The 15,973-nt window shown below is 42.8% G+C and overlaps 1 protein-coding gene across 10 annotated transcripts in view; it reads left to right on the forward strand.

Moving 5' to 3' along the window:
• The window catches only part of klhdc3l (kelch domain containing 3-like), a 182,605-nt gene that overhangs the window by 81,650 nt on the left and 84,982 nt on the right, over positions 1-15,973 (forward strand). For 5 of the 10 annotated variants that reach the window (XM_072258720.1, XM_072258729.1, XM_072258721.1 and 2 more), the window contains one exon: positions 1,417-14,649. In XM_072258720.1, coding sequence (XP_072114821.1) covers positions 1,417-2,143 — 727 coding nt within the window. In that variant the 3' untranslated portion in view covers positions 2,144-14,649. Of the gene's footprint in view, positions 1-1,416; positions 14,665-15,973 lie in introns of those variants that run through there. The other 5 variants (XM_072258725.1, XM_072258723.1, XM_072258724.1 and 2 more) reach the window with 2 other exon arrangements.

Below are 15,973 nucleotides of genomic sequence, written 5' to 3' on the forward strand. Positions count from 1 at the left end.
GGAACTCAGTAGGTCAGGCAGCATCTATGGAAAAGAGTAAACAGTTGACATTTTGTGCTGAGACTCAAGGGGGTAGATGTAGGATGTATACATCCCAAAGACGGAGTATTCTAAAGGCAGGATGATGCAACTGTGACTGACTAGAAGTCAAAGCCAACATAAAAGTAAAAGAGAGGGCATATAATAGAGCAAAAATGAACAGAAGGCAACTAAAAAAGTAATAAAGAAGGAAAAGATAGAATACAAAGGTAAGCTAGCCAATAATGTTAAAGAGGATACCAAAGGTTTCTTCAGATACATGAAGAGTAAAAGAGAGGGGAGAGTGGATATCGGACCATTGGAAAACGATGCTGGAGAGGTAGTAATGGGGGACAAGGAAATGGCAAACAAACTGAATAAGTATTTTGCATCAGTCTTCACTAGCAGTAGGCCAGAAGTTCAAGAGTACCGGGGCAGAAGTGTGTGAGGTTGCCATTACTAGAGAGAAGGTTCTTGGTAAACTGAAAGATCTGAAGGTAGATAAGTCACCTGGACCAGATGGTGTACACCCCAGGGTTGTGAAAAAGGTGGCTGAAGAGATTGTGGAAGCATTAGTAATGATATTTTAAGAATCAATTCATTCTGGCATGGTTCCAAAGGAATGAAAAATTACAGATGTCACTCCACTCTTCGAAAAGGGAAAGAGGCAGGAGAAAGGAAATTATAGGCCAGTTAGTCTGACCTCAGTGATTGGGAAGATGTTGGAATTGATTGTTAAGGAAGTGGTTTTGCTATACTTGGAGGCATGTGGTAAAATAGGCTGCAGTCAGCATGGTTTTCTCAAGGGAAAATCTTGCCTGACAAATCTGTTGGAATTCTTTAAAAAAAAAGCAGTTTAGACGAGGAGGATTGGTTGATATTGTGTCTTGGATTTTTAGAAGGTCTTTGACAAGGTGTCACACATGAGACTGTTTAACAAGCTACAAGCCCATGACACTACAGGAAAGATTCTAGCATGGTTAGAACATTGGCTGATTGGCAGGAGGCAAAGAGTGGGAATAACGGGAGCCTTTTCTGGTTGGCTACTGGATTTGATGGCTTTGTGGCTAAGTTTACAGATGATAGGAAGATAGGTGGACGGGCAGGTAATTTTGAGGAAGTAGAGAGGCTACAGAACGACTTGGAGTAGGAGAATGGGCAGAGAAGTGGCAGATAGAATACAATTTTGGAGAGATGAATAGTCATACACTTTGGTAGAAGAAATAAAAGGGTAGACTATTTTCTAAATGGACAGAATGTTCAAAACATTGCTATAAATAAGCTACACACCAGCAACTTTTATGTGTGTTGCTTGAAATTCCAGCATCTGCAGATTTCCTCGTCTTTGCGTTTTTAAATTCACTATAAATAAGCTAATTTGTCCATTATTTCTTACAGCTCTGGGCCTCACCAGTTAGTGGGGCATTCTGCCGTTGTATACCAAGACTGCATGCTAATCTTCGGAGGAGGAAAGGACCACAACAGCTCCAGCAACAGCCTGTGGAAATTCCAGTTAACAACACATAGCTGGGAGAGATTAAACCCAGCAACAGAGACGCTGCCACCCTCAAAAATCTACCACTGCACGGTAGGTGTTGGTCACAGCTTCCAGGAAAAGCATCCTGACGATGTCCGCCACACAAGACCAGTTCCAGACTGCATCTGTGGTGACGTCATCTACCCATGCAACTCCTCCGACGAGCAGCAACTGGTTGGCCTGAGGGGTGCCTGCTGCCTGAACTTTTCCGCTCAGACCCCGCTCAAGCCTGGAGGCAAGACAACAAACTCAAACAACATAGAGATGGTAACTTTCAGTGTGCTGTCCTCAGAAGGTAGCAAGAATCTCCTGCACTCTACTTTGCCCGTTACGCGTATGCCGGTAGCACAGTGGCCACGTGAAAACTCCCACCTCCTTTCAATGCACCTGGATAAACAAGCCAAGGAATTCAGTGAGAATGATGCTTTAAGAGAAGCCCAGCCAGATACTGCTCACCAGGATGATAGATCACCCCATTCAACTGATAATCTTCCAGACGTTCTGCTGATAGTAGGTGGCAAACCTTTATCTGAGCTAAAGTACATTTCACTCTGGCAAATGAAATTATGTGAGCCATTTCTAAAGTAGGGAGGAAATGATAAAACAAAATCTCACAATATTATTTTTTTGGCAAGTTTAGTTAGAGCAATATCCACAGTATTTATTCTAATTCTACATTTTGCTATTGAAGTGATAATGCTAAATTTTAAATATTTTTTGAAGAGCTTTTATTTTTATAATTATGCTCAAACCATAAGCTAAAATGTGCCGATAGACAAATTCTACACAGTTTTGTAGGCACAAGGGATTCTGCAGATACTGAAAATCCACACAAAATGCTGGAGGAACTCAGCAGGTCAAGCAGCATCTATGGAAATGAACGAACAGTTAATGTTTTGGGCGAAGACCCTTCATCAGGACTGTCACTACTTCTATAGAATTTTTTTTTCCTTATCAAAACATTTCAAGATTAGCCAGTGATGTAGTTGCTTCTGTCAGTTTACACACTGTATAGTTTACTTATAAGGTCAGTTGGAGGAGACTGTCTTTCTGTCTCCCGTAGTTCCTGTAGCAAGCTCAGTTCAAATAAGCTGTTTCCAACATGCGGGAAGCCTAATAACTGAAAGTTGTGGTGTGACTGAGACCTACAGCAGAACTGGTTTAGCTGTGACTAATTAAATTCAAATAAGCTATTTTCAAAATGCGCAGGACCTGACAACTACGGGTGTAGTGGTGTGATAGAGACCTACAGTGGAATTGGTTAGCTGTGACTAATTGTGTAAAAGTGGTAGTTTTGCAACGCTATTGCAGCTGATGGCATCCTCTCTAAGCAGTCTGTACATCCTTCCCATGGAATGGTGGGTTCTCCCCCCACCCCCATGTTCCAGTTTCCTCCCACATTCCAAAGACCTCCTGGTTAGTAGGTTAATTGGTCATTGTAAATTGTCCCATGATTAGGTTGGGGTAAATGAGGGGCTGTTGGGGGTTGCTGGATGGCGCATGTCGAAGGCCTATTCCATGCGGTATCACAAGCTTAAATAAATAGATGATTGAGGAGAGAACAGCTGATTGGTTTATGAGCAGAGATGTGTCCTGGCATTGCGGATACTGCAGAATATTCAAGTAGAAGATGGCAAAATGGTCCCACTAACTTGTGTTGTCAGGCTAATTTTATTGCAACATTTAAATGAGTTTAATTTTGATCCTTAGCTTTCTGTATAGCCTAGGAATCACAGAATTGTAGATCACACAGCACGGAAGCAAGCTTTTTGACCCACCATGTGCATGCCAACCATCGGGCACCATATGCCAATCCCGTTCACCTGTACATGTCCATAGCATGGCAAAGCACTTTTCCAGATACCCTTAACTGCTGCAAGAGCACCTGCCTCCATCCCCATCCACCCCTTCAGAAAGTGTCAGCTTCTATCTATGGCTATCCAGATAACACCAGGAATTGTCTGCTGGACTCCTTTACGTTTTCAAGTTAGCTCCAGAAGTGAATGGTTGAGGTATCTTTGAATATGAAGCTTAACAAAGGGCTCAAATTTTCTCTTACCTTCCAAAAGATGCTATTGACTTAACAATGAAGCTTTCATTCAGCAAAGGGAGCAACAGAACTATTCCAACTAAATGCTGAAGCAAATTATCATGCGTGTCTCCATTGAACACAGTGCAGATGTCTGGATTAGAAAGTCCCTGGAGGCTGAGAAGGCAAGTGCCCTCTCTCATCATGTGACGCTGTCAAAAACCTCTCGTCTGATTTGGAGTCTGTTCCAGAATGGAGAGGGGTGCAGATGCATTGAATATCAATACTGCAGAGGAGATGAGATAGACGAACTCCAAATTTGATGTTTTCCCCACCCCACCTCCCCGAGACTTACTGATGAGCAAGAAACCACCACCCACAGAGTGGGTCAGATAGCAGCAGGAACTCTCTGCTGGGCTTCTTTACGTTTCCAAGGAAGCTCCTCCTCTGCAACAGGCGCAGACTGATGCTATTTCATAAACAGAGGGAATCGTGTGGATGCTGGAAATCCAGAGCAAGCACACACAAAACGATGGAGGAACGTGGCACGGCAGGCTGCAGCTATGGAAATGGCCATTTCGGACTGGCGCCCAGAGACCAGCCATTTGGCAAGAAACAGAAGTGGTGGACCCATTTGGGTTCCCCCACTTGATCTGAATGATAGTTAGAACACTCAATGAAGTAAATTCATTAATGAAAGAGAATGATCTGACAGAAACATTCTGTGTGAAGCAGGCTGTATTTAAAAGGGAGAAGTAGTGACCAGTGAATGCAGTACAAAGGGAGAGATTTTAAACAAGGCCCAGGTTTCATTTAGCTGACAACAGGGATGTAATTAGTGTTTCCATCCTGATACTGAGTTGTCATGTCAATGTGTAGAAGACGCCATGGATTTCAGAGGACAGCAGTGAACCGAGTTTGTGTCACTGCCCTGTGTCTGTAGCAATGGAGGGGAGCAGGCAAGGATATCAAATTGGCACCAGTAGTTTTCATGATACTGGACTCCATAGAGCAGTTTGGTCAGGACACAGATTTGAAATCTCTCTCTAGGTTGCTGCTTTCAGCTGACATTTAAAGAGCAGTAAACATAAATGATTCGTAAGACCATAAGATAGGGGAGCAGAATTAGCCCATTTGGCCTATCAAGTCTGCTCCGCCATTCCATTGCGGCTGATTTATTATCCCTCTTCACCCAATTCTCCTGCCTTCTCCCCGTAACCTTTTACATCCTTACTAATCAAGAACCTACCAACCTCAGCTTTAAATATACTCAATAACTTGCCTTCTACAGCCACCCCTGGCAACAAATTCCTCAGATTCACAATCCTATGGCTACAGAAATTCTTCCTCACCTCTATCCTAAATGAATGTCCATCTAGTCTGAGACTGTTTCCTCTGGTCCAAGGCTCTCCCACATCCAATCTATCTAGGCCTTTCAATATGTGATAGGTTTCAATGAGATCCTCCCTCATTCTTCTAAACTACAATGAGTACAGGCACAGAGCCATCAAACACCCCTCATATGTTAACCTTTTCATTCCTGGAATCATTATCATGAACCTTTTGTGGACTCTTGGTGCTCAATGTGGTTAAGGAGCAGAATCTTTCTGGAAATGCTAGTCATCACCCAACATCATGGCCTATTTATTTAATTCTTCAGTCACTGGCATTTTCCTCTAAAATCCATGAAAAGGAGCCCATATTCTGTGTGCCAAAATAACCTATCAAGGTTATAACAAGCAAGGGAAAAGGAGATAAATTTGTGACAAAAGTCTTATTAACCCATTGTTATCTTAACAGAACTCGAAAGACACATCACAATTTAAAATATGAATACAAAATAGCCTGGAAATACAAATGGAGAGTAAACTATTTTTTCCCTAGTGAGATTACTTGTCAGATCCTGGGTGCACTGGGTAATTGGCTGTTCCTCTAGTACTATGGAATGCATAGCTAATTGGCTGATGACTGACAATGGTGATCCATCTTGGAGAGGTGATTTCCAATTATATTCATTTACATCTACCTGCCTGTGTGGTTTCTTTCCAAGGGGATGCAGTGGACGTGTTTGACAGTGCTGATGTTGTTACATCTGGGAAGCTTTCCCTTTTTTTTAAACTTGGTGGGCTTTGTAGAATCGAGTGTGCATGAGGCCTGCAATGATTTAATAAGAGAAACAGGAATTTTACTTCCTAGCAAGTGCGTGCAGATATAAGTGAGGTTCCTTTAAACAGTATTGTAGCAGTTAGCAGAATGCAATTACAGTTCGGGGTGTTTCAGAGTTCGATTCTGGACCGTTCTGCAAGGGGTCCCTGTACTTCCTCCTGTGGACTGCGTGGGCCTTCTCCTGTTTCTTCCCACGGTCCAAAGACACAGTGGGTAGCTTAATTGGTCATTGGAAATTGTCCTGTAATTAGTTTACTGTTAATCGGGTTTGTCAGGGATTGCTGGGTCATCGTGTGTTCAGTGGGTCAGAAGGCCTAGTCCATGTTGTATCGCTAAAATAAAAAAATAATTATTATTTTCGTAGGAGTGAAGTATGAAGAGGTTGTGGACGTGGGGTTGAGAATCAGCTTGCAGTAGGAGGGGAGATGAATGTAAAACAAAGTGGATCTCGTGGAATCCGGTATTAAGTGACGGAATAATCACTGGTCAACGGCAACTGGAAAATCTGCAAAGCAATCCAGGAGTTGGGTGTATTTAGTAAGCCCTCTTGATCCCGGTCGACCATGAATGTTGCTTCTTACAGAGAGCAAGTTGTTGCCTAGGTAGCAAAGCTCCCCATCTCCACACAGCTAACAAATCCAAAAGAAAAGCAAAGACATACAGTTTGGCACCGGTGGCCTCGCAGGAGTTGTCAGTCAACGTAGGACTGCCTTAGGGACTCCAGCTCCGGGTTTTTCGGCAGGGTTTACTCCTGAAGCCTTCCTCGTGAGTGGTTATAACTGTAACGGAGGGAAGGTTTGAGGTCAGTTTTTCCTTCTAGATGAGCTGCCAACCGTCAGTACATTTACAGCACATTTAACATGAATAATAAATTGTTCCATTAATGGGCGCCTGAGTAAAAAGCCTTGCGAAGACACTAACCAATCAACAAGTCTAGAGGCTCGATTATTTTAAGCTTTTTGCTTGGCATTATAAAATGGGTAGTTAATGTTTAAAGATAGATGAGGTGCTGAATACACAGAATCAGAATCAGGTTTGTTATCACCGGCATGTGATGTGAAATTTGTTAACTGTAGAGATAGTAAACTTTAGAAACTCCTGTCTGAGGGAATAGAAGATAAGTGGTAACAGAATGCATTTAATGTTCTTCCACTGTAATTACATGTTGAGATGTGCATGTATTTATGATCTTTCAACTTTAAAACAGTGATATTTTCACATTACCAGAATCCAACAATAGACAGACGCCCAATCACAATAACAGTAACTCACCATCACAGGTTTACCAAGAACACTATGCCTCTATGCCCTAAACAATGTTTGACAAAGAGCTGCCCACACTTATCCGCAGGCAGAACACTGAATTGACTGCCCACACCTCAAGTGATAATAAGGTCTAATTCAAAGTTCAAAATAAATTTATTATGGAAGTATATATGTTGCCATATAACCCTGAGATTAATTTTCTTATGGGCATACTCAGTAAACCAGATGAATATCAGCCAGTCTTCAATGGAGGATCAGAGATCATTTCAGCTGACCGATCATTTAGTGGTATCTGCACGGAATTTTGAGGTGAGTGGTTCTGGGTTCGAATCCAGCTGCCTCGTCACACACTTTCTATCCATGCTGCATTGGGTGTCAAGCTAGCAACTCAGCCTCATGCTAAAGAAACAGCAAGGTTGCCACTCCATGTGCCACGAGGTGCGGAAGGAAACAACAATGACAATACTCAATAAATCCATAACAGAATAATAACTATAATGGAATCAATGACCAGCACCAACTTCAGTCAGTGTGCAAAAGACAACAAACTGTGGATAGATAGATGTGTGTGTGTGTGTGTGTGAGAGAGCGAGCGAGTGAGAGAGAGAGAGAGAAAGAAAAAAGAAGAGAGAAAAAGAACCTGAATTGAAGAGTTCTTGAAAGTGAGTCCATAGGTTGGAGGAACATTTCAAGATGGGGTGAGTGAAGTTATCCCCTCTGATTCATGAGCCTGATGGTTGAAGGGTAATAACTGTTCCTGAACCTGATGGTGTGGGTCCTGACGCTCTTGTACCTGATCAAGTCACTTTTTATTGTCATTTTGACCATAACTGCTGGTACAGTACACAGTAAAAACAAGATGACGTTTTTCAGGACCATGGTGCTACATGAACAATACAAAAACTACACTGAACTACGTAAAACAACACAAAAACTACAGTGGACTACAGACCTACCCAGGACTGCATAAAGTACACAAAAGAATACAGGCATTACAATAAATAATAAGACAATATGCACAGTAGAGGGCAGTAAATTGGTATCAGTCCAGGCTCTGGGTATTGAGGAGTCTGATGACTTGGGGGAAGAAACTGTTACATAGTCTGGTCGTGAGAGCCCCAATACTTCGGTGCCTTTGGCCAGATGGCAGGAGGGAGAAGAGTTTGTACGAGGGGTGTGTGGGGTCCTTCATAATGCTGTTTGCTTTATGGATGCAGAGTGAAGTGTAAATATCTATAATGGCGGGAAGAAAGACCCCGATCTCAGCTACCCTCACTATCCGCTGCAGGGTCTTGCAATCCGAGATGGTGCAATTTCCGAACCGGGCAGTGATGCAGCTGCTCAGGATGCTCTCGATACAACCTCTGTAGAATGTGGTGAGGATGGGGGGTGGGAGATGGACTTTTCTCAGCCTTAGCAGAAAGTAGAGACGCTGCTGGGCTTTCTTTGCTATGGAACTGGTGTTGAGGGACCAGGTGAGATTCTCCACCAGGTGAACATCAAGAAATTTGGCAGCAGTGAGAAGACAGCATGACCTGGGTGGTGGGGATCCCGGACGATGGATGCTGCTTTCCTGCGATAGCGCTCCGTGTAGATATGCTCAGCCATGGGGAGGTCTTTACCTGTGAAGCCTGGGCCGTATCCACTACTTTTTGTAGGATTTTCCATTCAAGGGCATTGGTGTTCTACACCAGGCTGTGATGCAGCCAGTCAATACACTCTCCACTACACATCTATAGCAGTTTGTCGGAGTTCTAGATGTCATGACAGATTTTCACAAACTCATAAGAAAGTAGAGGTGTTGCTGTGCTTTCTTCATAATTGCACTTGTGTGCTGGGCCCAGGACAGGTCTTGAGGTATTTAAATTTACTAACCCTCTCAACCACTGATCCTCCGATGAGGACTAGCTGATGGACTTCTGGTTTTCTCCACCTGAAGTCAGTAATCAGCTCCTTGGTCTTGCTGATATTGAGTGAGAGGTTGTCGTTGTGGCACCACTTACCTGAATTTCAATCTCACTCCTATATGCGGATATGTCACCACCTTTGATTTGCCCTCTGACAGTGGTGTCATGAGCAAACTTGAATATGGCATTGGAGAAGTGCTTAGCAACACAGTCATAAGTATAAAGCAAGTAGAGCAGGGCGCTAAACACGCAATCTCGTGGCTTACCTGTGCTGATGGAGAAGATATTGTTGCAAATCTGAACTGACTGGGATCGGCAAGTGAGGAAATTGAGGATCCAAATGCACATGGAGATATTGAGGCCAAGATCTAGGAGCTTATTGATTGGTTTTGAGAGGATGATAGTATTGAATGACAAACTGTAGTTCATAAAGGGCATCCTGATATACGCATATTTGCTGTCCAGATGTCCCAGGGTTGAGAGAAGAGCCAGGGAGATGGGATCTGTTGTAGTCCTGTTGCTCTGGTAGGCCAATTGGAGCAGATCCAAGTCATTTCTCAGGCAGGAGTTGATATGTTTCATCACCAACCTCTCAAAACACGTCATCACGGTGGACATAAGTGCTACTGCGGATAGTCTTGGAGGCAGGTTACCACATTCTTTTTAGGCACTGGTATAATTGAAGGCTGCTTGAAGCAGGTGGGCACCTCAGACTGCTGCGGTGAGAGGTTAAGGATAATGGTGAACACTCCAGCCAGTTGATCAGCACAATTACTTGACCAGGCGCCTCGTCTGGGCTGACGTTTCTCAGGGGTTCACCTTCCTGAAAGCTGCTCACTTCACTATGCCAACTGCAGTAACTTGGATCGCATTGCCATGATAAATAACAACACCCCATTCATTAAAATCCTACATAAGGTAAACACATTACTTTTAGGCATTTATTTATGCCAAAACACAAGATATTCTGCAGATGCTAGAAATCCAAAGCAACGCACAAAATTCTGCAGGAACTCAGCGGGCCAGGCGGCATCTATGGAAAAGAGCAAACAGTCCACACTTTGGACCGAGACCTTTCTTCAGGATTCAAGACCCTCCTGAAGATGGGTCTCTGTCCATAGTGTTGACTCTTTTCCAAAGATGCTGCCTGGCCTGCTGAGATCCCCCAGCATTAGGTGTGTGTTGCTATCTTATTTATAGTAGGAGTTGCAATATTTACATAAGTATTCTAAGAGTTTAAATGTTAGAAAGATTACCTGATTACTATCAGGGATACAGTCTCAGTGGGGCACTTTGGGGGTTCAGTGATCATTACCGACATTTCTCAGTAGTCTTCATTTAGTGACACACGAGGGCAAAGATAAGATCAGCATGGATCTTGATTGTGAAGGAGAGTAGACCATAGAAACCATAGAACCATAGAAACTACAGCACAGAAACAGGCCCTTTGGCCCTTCTTGGCTGTGCCGAACCATTTTCTGCCAGTCCCACTGACCTGCACATGGACCATATCCCTCCATACACCTCCCATTCATGTATCTGTCCAATTTATTCTTAAATGTTAAAAAAGAACCCGCATTTACCACCTCGTCTGGCAGCTCATTCCATACTCCCACCACTCTCTGTGTGAAGAAGCCCCCCCTAATGTTCCCTTTAAACTTTTCCCCCCTCACCCTTAACCATGTCCTCTGGTTTTTTTCTCTCCTTGCCTCAGTGGAAAAAGCCTGCTTGCATTCACTCTATCTATACCCATCATAATTTAATATACCTCTATCAAATCTCCCCTCATTCTTCTACGCTCCAGGGAATAATGTCCTAACCTATTCAACCTTTCTCTGTAACTGAGTTTCTCAAGTCCCGGCAACATCCTTGTAAACCTTCTCTGCACTCTTTCAACCTTATTTATATCCTTCCTGTAATTTGGTGACCAAAACTGAACACAATACTTCAGATTCGGCCTCACCAATGCCTTATACAACCTCATCATAACATTCCAGCTCTTATACTCAGTACTTTGATTAATAAAGGCCAATGTACCAAAAGCTCTCTTTACGACCCTATCTACCTGTGACGACACTTTTAGGGAATTTTGTATCTGTATTCCCAGATCCCTCTGTTCCACTGCACTCCTCAGTGCCTTACCATTAACCCTGTATGTTCTATGTTGGTTTGTCCTTCCAACGTGCAATACCTCACACTTGTCAGTATTAAACTCCATCTGCCATTTTTCAGCCCATTTTTCCAGCTGGTCCAAGTGCCTCTGCAGGCTCTGAAAACCTTCCTCACTGTCTACTACACCTCCAATCTTTGTATCATCAGCAAACTTGCTGATCCAATTTACCACATTATCATCCAGATCATTGATATAGATGACAAATAACAATGGACCCAGCACTGATCCCTGTGGCACACCACTAGTCACAGGCCTCCACTCAGAGAAGCAATTCTCTACCACCACTCTCTGGCTTCTTCCATCGAGCCAATGCCTAATCCAATTTACCACCTCTCCATGTATACCTAGCGACTGAATTTTCCTAACTAACCTCCCATGCGGGACCTTGTCAAAGGCCTTACTGAAGTCCATGTAGACAATATCCACTGCCTTCCCTTCATCCACTTTCCTGGTAACCTCCTCGAAAAACTCCAACAGATTGGTCAAACATGACCTACCACGCACAAAGCCATGTTGACTCTCCGTAATAAGCCCCTGTCTATCCAAATGCTTGTAGATTCTGTCTCTTAGTACTCCCTCCAATAATTTACCTACTACTGACGTTAAACTCACTGGCCTATAATTTCCTGGATTACTTTTTGATCCTTTTTTAAACAACGGAACAACATGAGCCACTCTCCAATCTTCCGGCACTTCACCCGTAGACAGCGACATTTTAAATATTTCTGCCAGGGCCCCCGCAATTTCAACACTAGTCTCCTTCAAGGTCCGAGGGAACACCCTGTCAGGTCCCGGGGATTTATCCACTTTAATTTTCCTCAAGTCAGCAAGGACCTCCTCCTTTTCAATCTGTACAGTTTCCATGGTCTCACTACTTGATTCCCTCAATTCCATAGATTTCATGCCAGCTTCCTCAGTAAATACAGACGCAAAAAACCTATTTAAGATCTCCCCCATTTCCTTTGGTTCCGCACAAAGCCGACCACTCTGATCTTCAAGAGGACCAATTTTATCCCTTACAATCCTTTTGCTCTTAATATACTTGTAAAAGCTCTTTGGATTATCCTTCACTTTGACTGCCAAGGCAACCTCATGTCTTCTTTTTGCCCTCCTGATTTCTTTCTTAAGTATTTTCTTGCACTTCTTATACTCAACACCTGATTTACCCCCTGTTTCCTATACATTTCATACAACTCCCTCTTCTTCTTTATCAGAGTTGCAATATCCCTTGAGAACCAAGGTTCCTTATTCCTATTCAATTTGCCTTTAATCCTGACAGGCACATACAAACTCTGCGCTCTCAAAATTTCCCCTTTGAAGGCTTCCCACCTACCAATCACATCTTTGCCAGAGAACAACCTGTCCCAATCCACGCTTTTTAGATCCTTTCTCATTTCTTCAAATTTGGCCTTCTTCCAGTTCAGAACCTCAACCCTAGGACCAGATCTATCCTTGTCCATGATCAAATTGAAACTAATGGTGTTATGATCACTGGAACCAAAGTGCTCCCCTACACAGACTTCTGTCACTTGCCCTAATTCATTTCCTAACAGGAGATCCAATATTGCATCCCCTCTAGTTGGTCCCTCTATATACTGATTTAGAAAACTTTCCTGAACACACTTTACAAACTCTAAACCATCTAGACCCCTAACAGTATGGGAGTCCCAATCAATGTATGGAAAATTAAAATCCCCTACCACCACAACTTTATGTTTCCTGCAGTTGCCTGCTATTTCTCTGCAGATTTGCTCTTCCAAGTCTCGTTGACTATTGGGTGGTCTGTAATACAATCCCACTAATGTGGCCATACCTTTCCTGTTCCTCAGCTCCACCCATAAGGACTCAGTAGACAAGCCCTCTAATCTGTCCTGCCTGAGCACTGCTGTAATATTTTCCCTAACAAGCAATGCTACTCCCGCACCTTTCATTCCTCTGCCTCGATCACACCTGAAAAATCGGAACCCTGGAATATTAAGCTGCCAGTCCTGCCCCTCCTGTAGCCAAGTTTCACTAATTGCTACAACATCATAATTCCACGTGTCAATCCACGCCCTCAACTCATCCGCCTTCCCCGCAATACTCCTAGCATTGAAATATATACACCTCAGAAGATTTTTACCATCACTCACAACCTTTCTATCAGCGGATTTGCTTAGACTTTCAATATCATTTATTTTCACCCCAGCCACACTGTCAGCTCTGGCACTCTGGTTCCCATCCCCCTGCAAATCTAGTTTAAAGCCTCCCCAATAGCACTAACAAACCTCCCTGAAAGGATATTGGTCCCCCTGTGGTTCAAGTGTAACCCGTCTCTCTTGTACAGGTCCCACCTGCCCCAGAAGAGGTCCCAATGATCCTGAAATCTGAAACCCAGCTCCCTACACCAGTTCCTCAGCCACTTGTTCATCCTCCAGAGCATCCTATTCCTACCCTCACTGGCACCTAGCACAGGTAGCAATCCTGAGATTACCACCCTTGAGGTCCTGCTTTTCAACTTCCTACCAAACTCTCTATACTCACTCTCCAGGACCTCTTCACTCTTCCTTGCTATGTCATTGGTACCGATGTGCACCACGACATCTGGCTGGTCACCCTCCCACTTCAGAATGTCATGCAATCGATCAGAGACATCCTTGACCCTGGCACCCTCCTTGTCAATGAATCATTTTCCACTCCCCACATTTCTTCCCATCACCTTACAATTTTCCTCCCTTTAAAACTAGGCTCTTGAACAAAAAAAAAGTTCCTAAGTGGCATGTCTGGAATTGATGGGAAGTTGTCCTGGTCCAGCTTGTTCTTGCACCAAGTGAACACCAGAGGGCAGCACCGACCAATTAAATGTGACTAACGTCGACAGAAAAATATACAGTATAATATAACCTTCAATAGCCTGTATGACTGTCAGTTGGACCATTGCATAAATGCAATATGATTAAAATTCACATATGTCCCTGATTTTTTTATCATGCACTTGCCAATTAATGTGTTAGCAAGTGTTCATATTTGTGAAAAAAAAAATCGACATTTAATTTTACAGGTTGCTGAGATGTGTTCTATCTTAAGGTGGAATTGTGGGCTGCCGTTTATATTTTCAAATTCCACCACCCAGTGTCAATATTTGTACATTGTATTAATGACTACGAGATGCATGTGTTTTCTCTTAAACAGTAAAGAATGTTCCTTTAAGGAGCTGCACACTTTTGAAGTTTACTAATTATCATAACAAAGAAAACATTTTAATTAAAGCACAGTGTGTGTGATTGAAGAATTTTCAAAACATTGTCACAGGCACTGGATTCCCTGGTTTTCCCCTCAGGTTGAAACTGTACTTTATTTTTGGAAATTCTTCTTAAATAACCAGTCATGGTCCTTTATGAGCTAATTGAAAATAAAGTTTGTTTATATTAAAAATCACTTTGGGCCATTTTTGTTCAAAGCTTCATTGACTAGATAGGTTCACTTCTTGTGTCTCAGCTTGAAGAGTGTTTATTGTGTTTGCTATTTTTATTTATGATTTATAAGTACAGTGGATTCTGGTTAATTGGTCTATTGTTTAATCAGGGTAGATGCTTAAAGAACTAAAGCTAATCAAGAAAATTGCCGGGATTACCTTCATTTATTAGGGACACTATGCTGCTTAATTGGGACAGGAGACCGTTGCAGAACGGTTTCTAACTAGCGCCAGTTGTGTGCACTTGAGTGGCTGTCAATCACTATGGCGTGCGTGGAGCAATGAGTTTTTAAATAGCTTCAGTTGCATGTGTTCCTGTTCAAAGAGCAGTGATTTCTGTCACTGATAGTTGGCAAGAAAAAAGGAGCAAGATGACTCAGAACTGTTTTGCTCACCGCGGTTTCAAGCATTCAGGCTTCAAGATGCCAGGAAAGTCGGAAAATGAAAGTGAAACAATTTCACTACTTCAACTATGAAGAATTTGAAGGTATCAACAATCACCTTGAATGTTACAATGAAAATGAGGATTTGGAGGTTGCAAATGTTGAAGGCATTTTATGAAAACCGTCCTTTATCTTCACTAGGTGTCTGTGCTGATTCTGTTCACTTACAGTTAATCAAAAGAACACGGCAATGTACACTGGATGAATTCCTCCATCGATAACTATTAGGAACTAATAGTTTTATAGTACTGTAGTAGTATTGATAGTGTCCTAATTTGTTCTATATTTCTTTTAAATATGTACAAACGTTTGTAATTTTAAATGGTAGTTTGTCTTTTTTTTGAGAACATGTCCATAAGATAATAGGAGCCAGATGTAGGCCATTCAGCCCATCGAATCTGCTCCGCCATTCAATCATGGGCTGATCCAATTCTTCCAGTCATCCCCACTCCCCTGCCTCCTCCCCATACCCTTTGATGCCCTGGCAAATCAAGAACCTATCTACCTCTGCCTTAAATGCACCCAATAACTTGGCCTCCGCAGCCACTCATGGCAACAAATTCCACAGATTTACCACCCTCTGACTAAAGTAATTTCTGCGCATCTCTTTTCTAAATGGATGTCCTTCAATCCTGAAGTCATGCCCTTTTGTCCTAGACTCCCCTACCATGGGAAATAACTTTACCATATCTAATCTGTTCAGGAAAAGAAACATTCAGAATGTTTCTATGAGTTCCCCCTCATTCTCCTGAACTCCAGGGAATACAGCCCAAGAGCTGCCAGACGTTCCTCACACAATAACCCTTTCATTCCTGGAATCATTCTCATGAATCTCCTCTGAATCCTCTCCAATGTCAGTATATCCTTTCTAAAATAAGGAGCACAAAACTGCACACAGTACTCCAAGTGTGGTCTTACAAGTGCCTTATAGAGCCTCAACATCACATCCCTGCTCTTATATCCTATACCTCTAGAAGATA

Source organism: Mobula birostris, chromosome 5, assembly GCF_030028105.1.
Source record: "Mobula birostris isolate sMobBir1 chromosome 5, sMobBir1.hap1, whole genome shotgun sequence".
NCBI classification, from domain to species: domain Eukaryota; kingdom Metazoa; phylum Chordata; class Chondrichthyes; order Myliobatiformes; family Myliobatidae; genus Mobula; species Mobula birostris.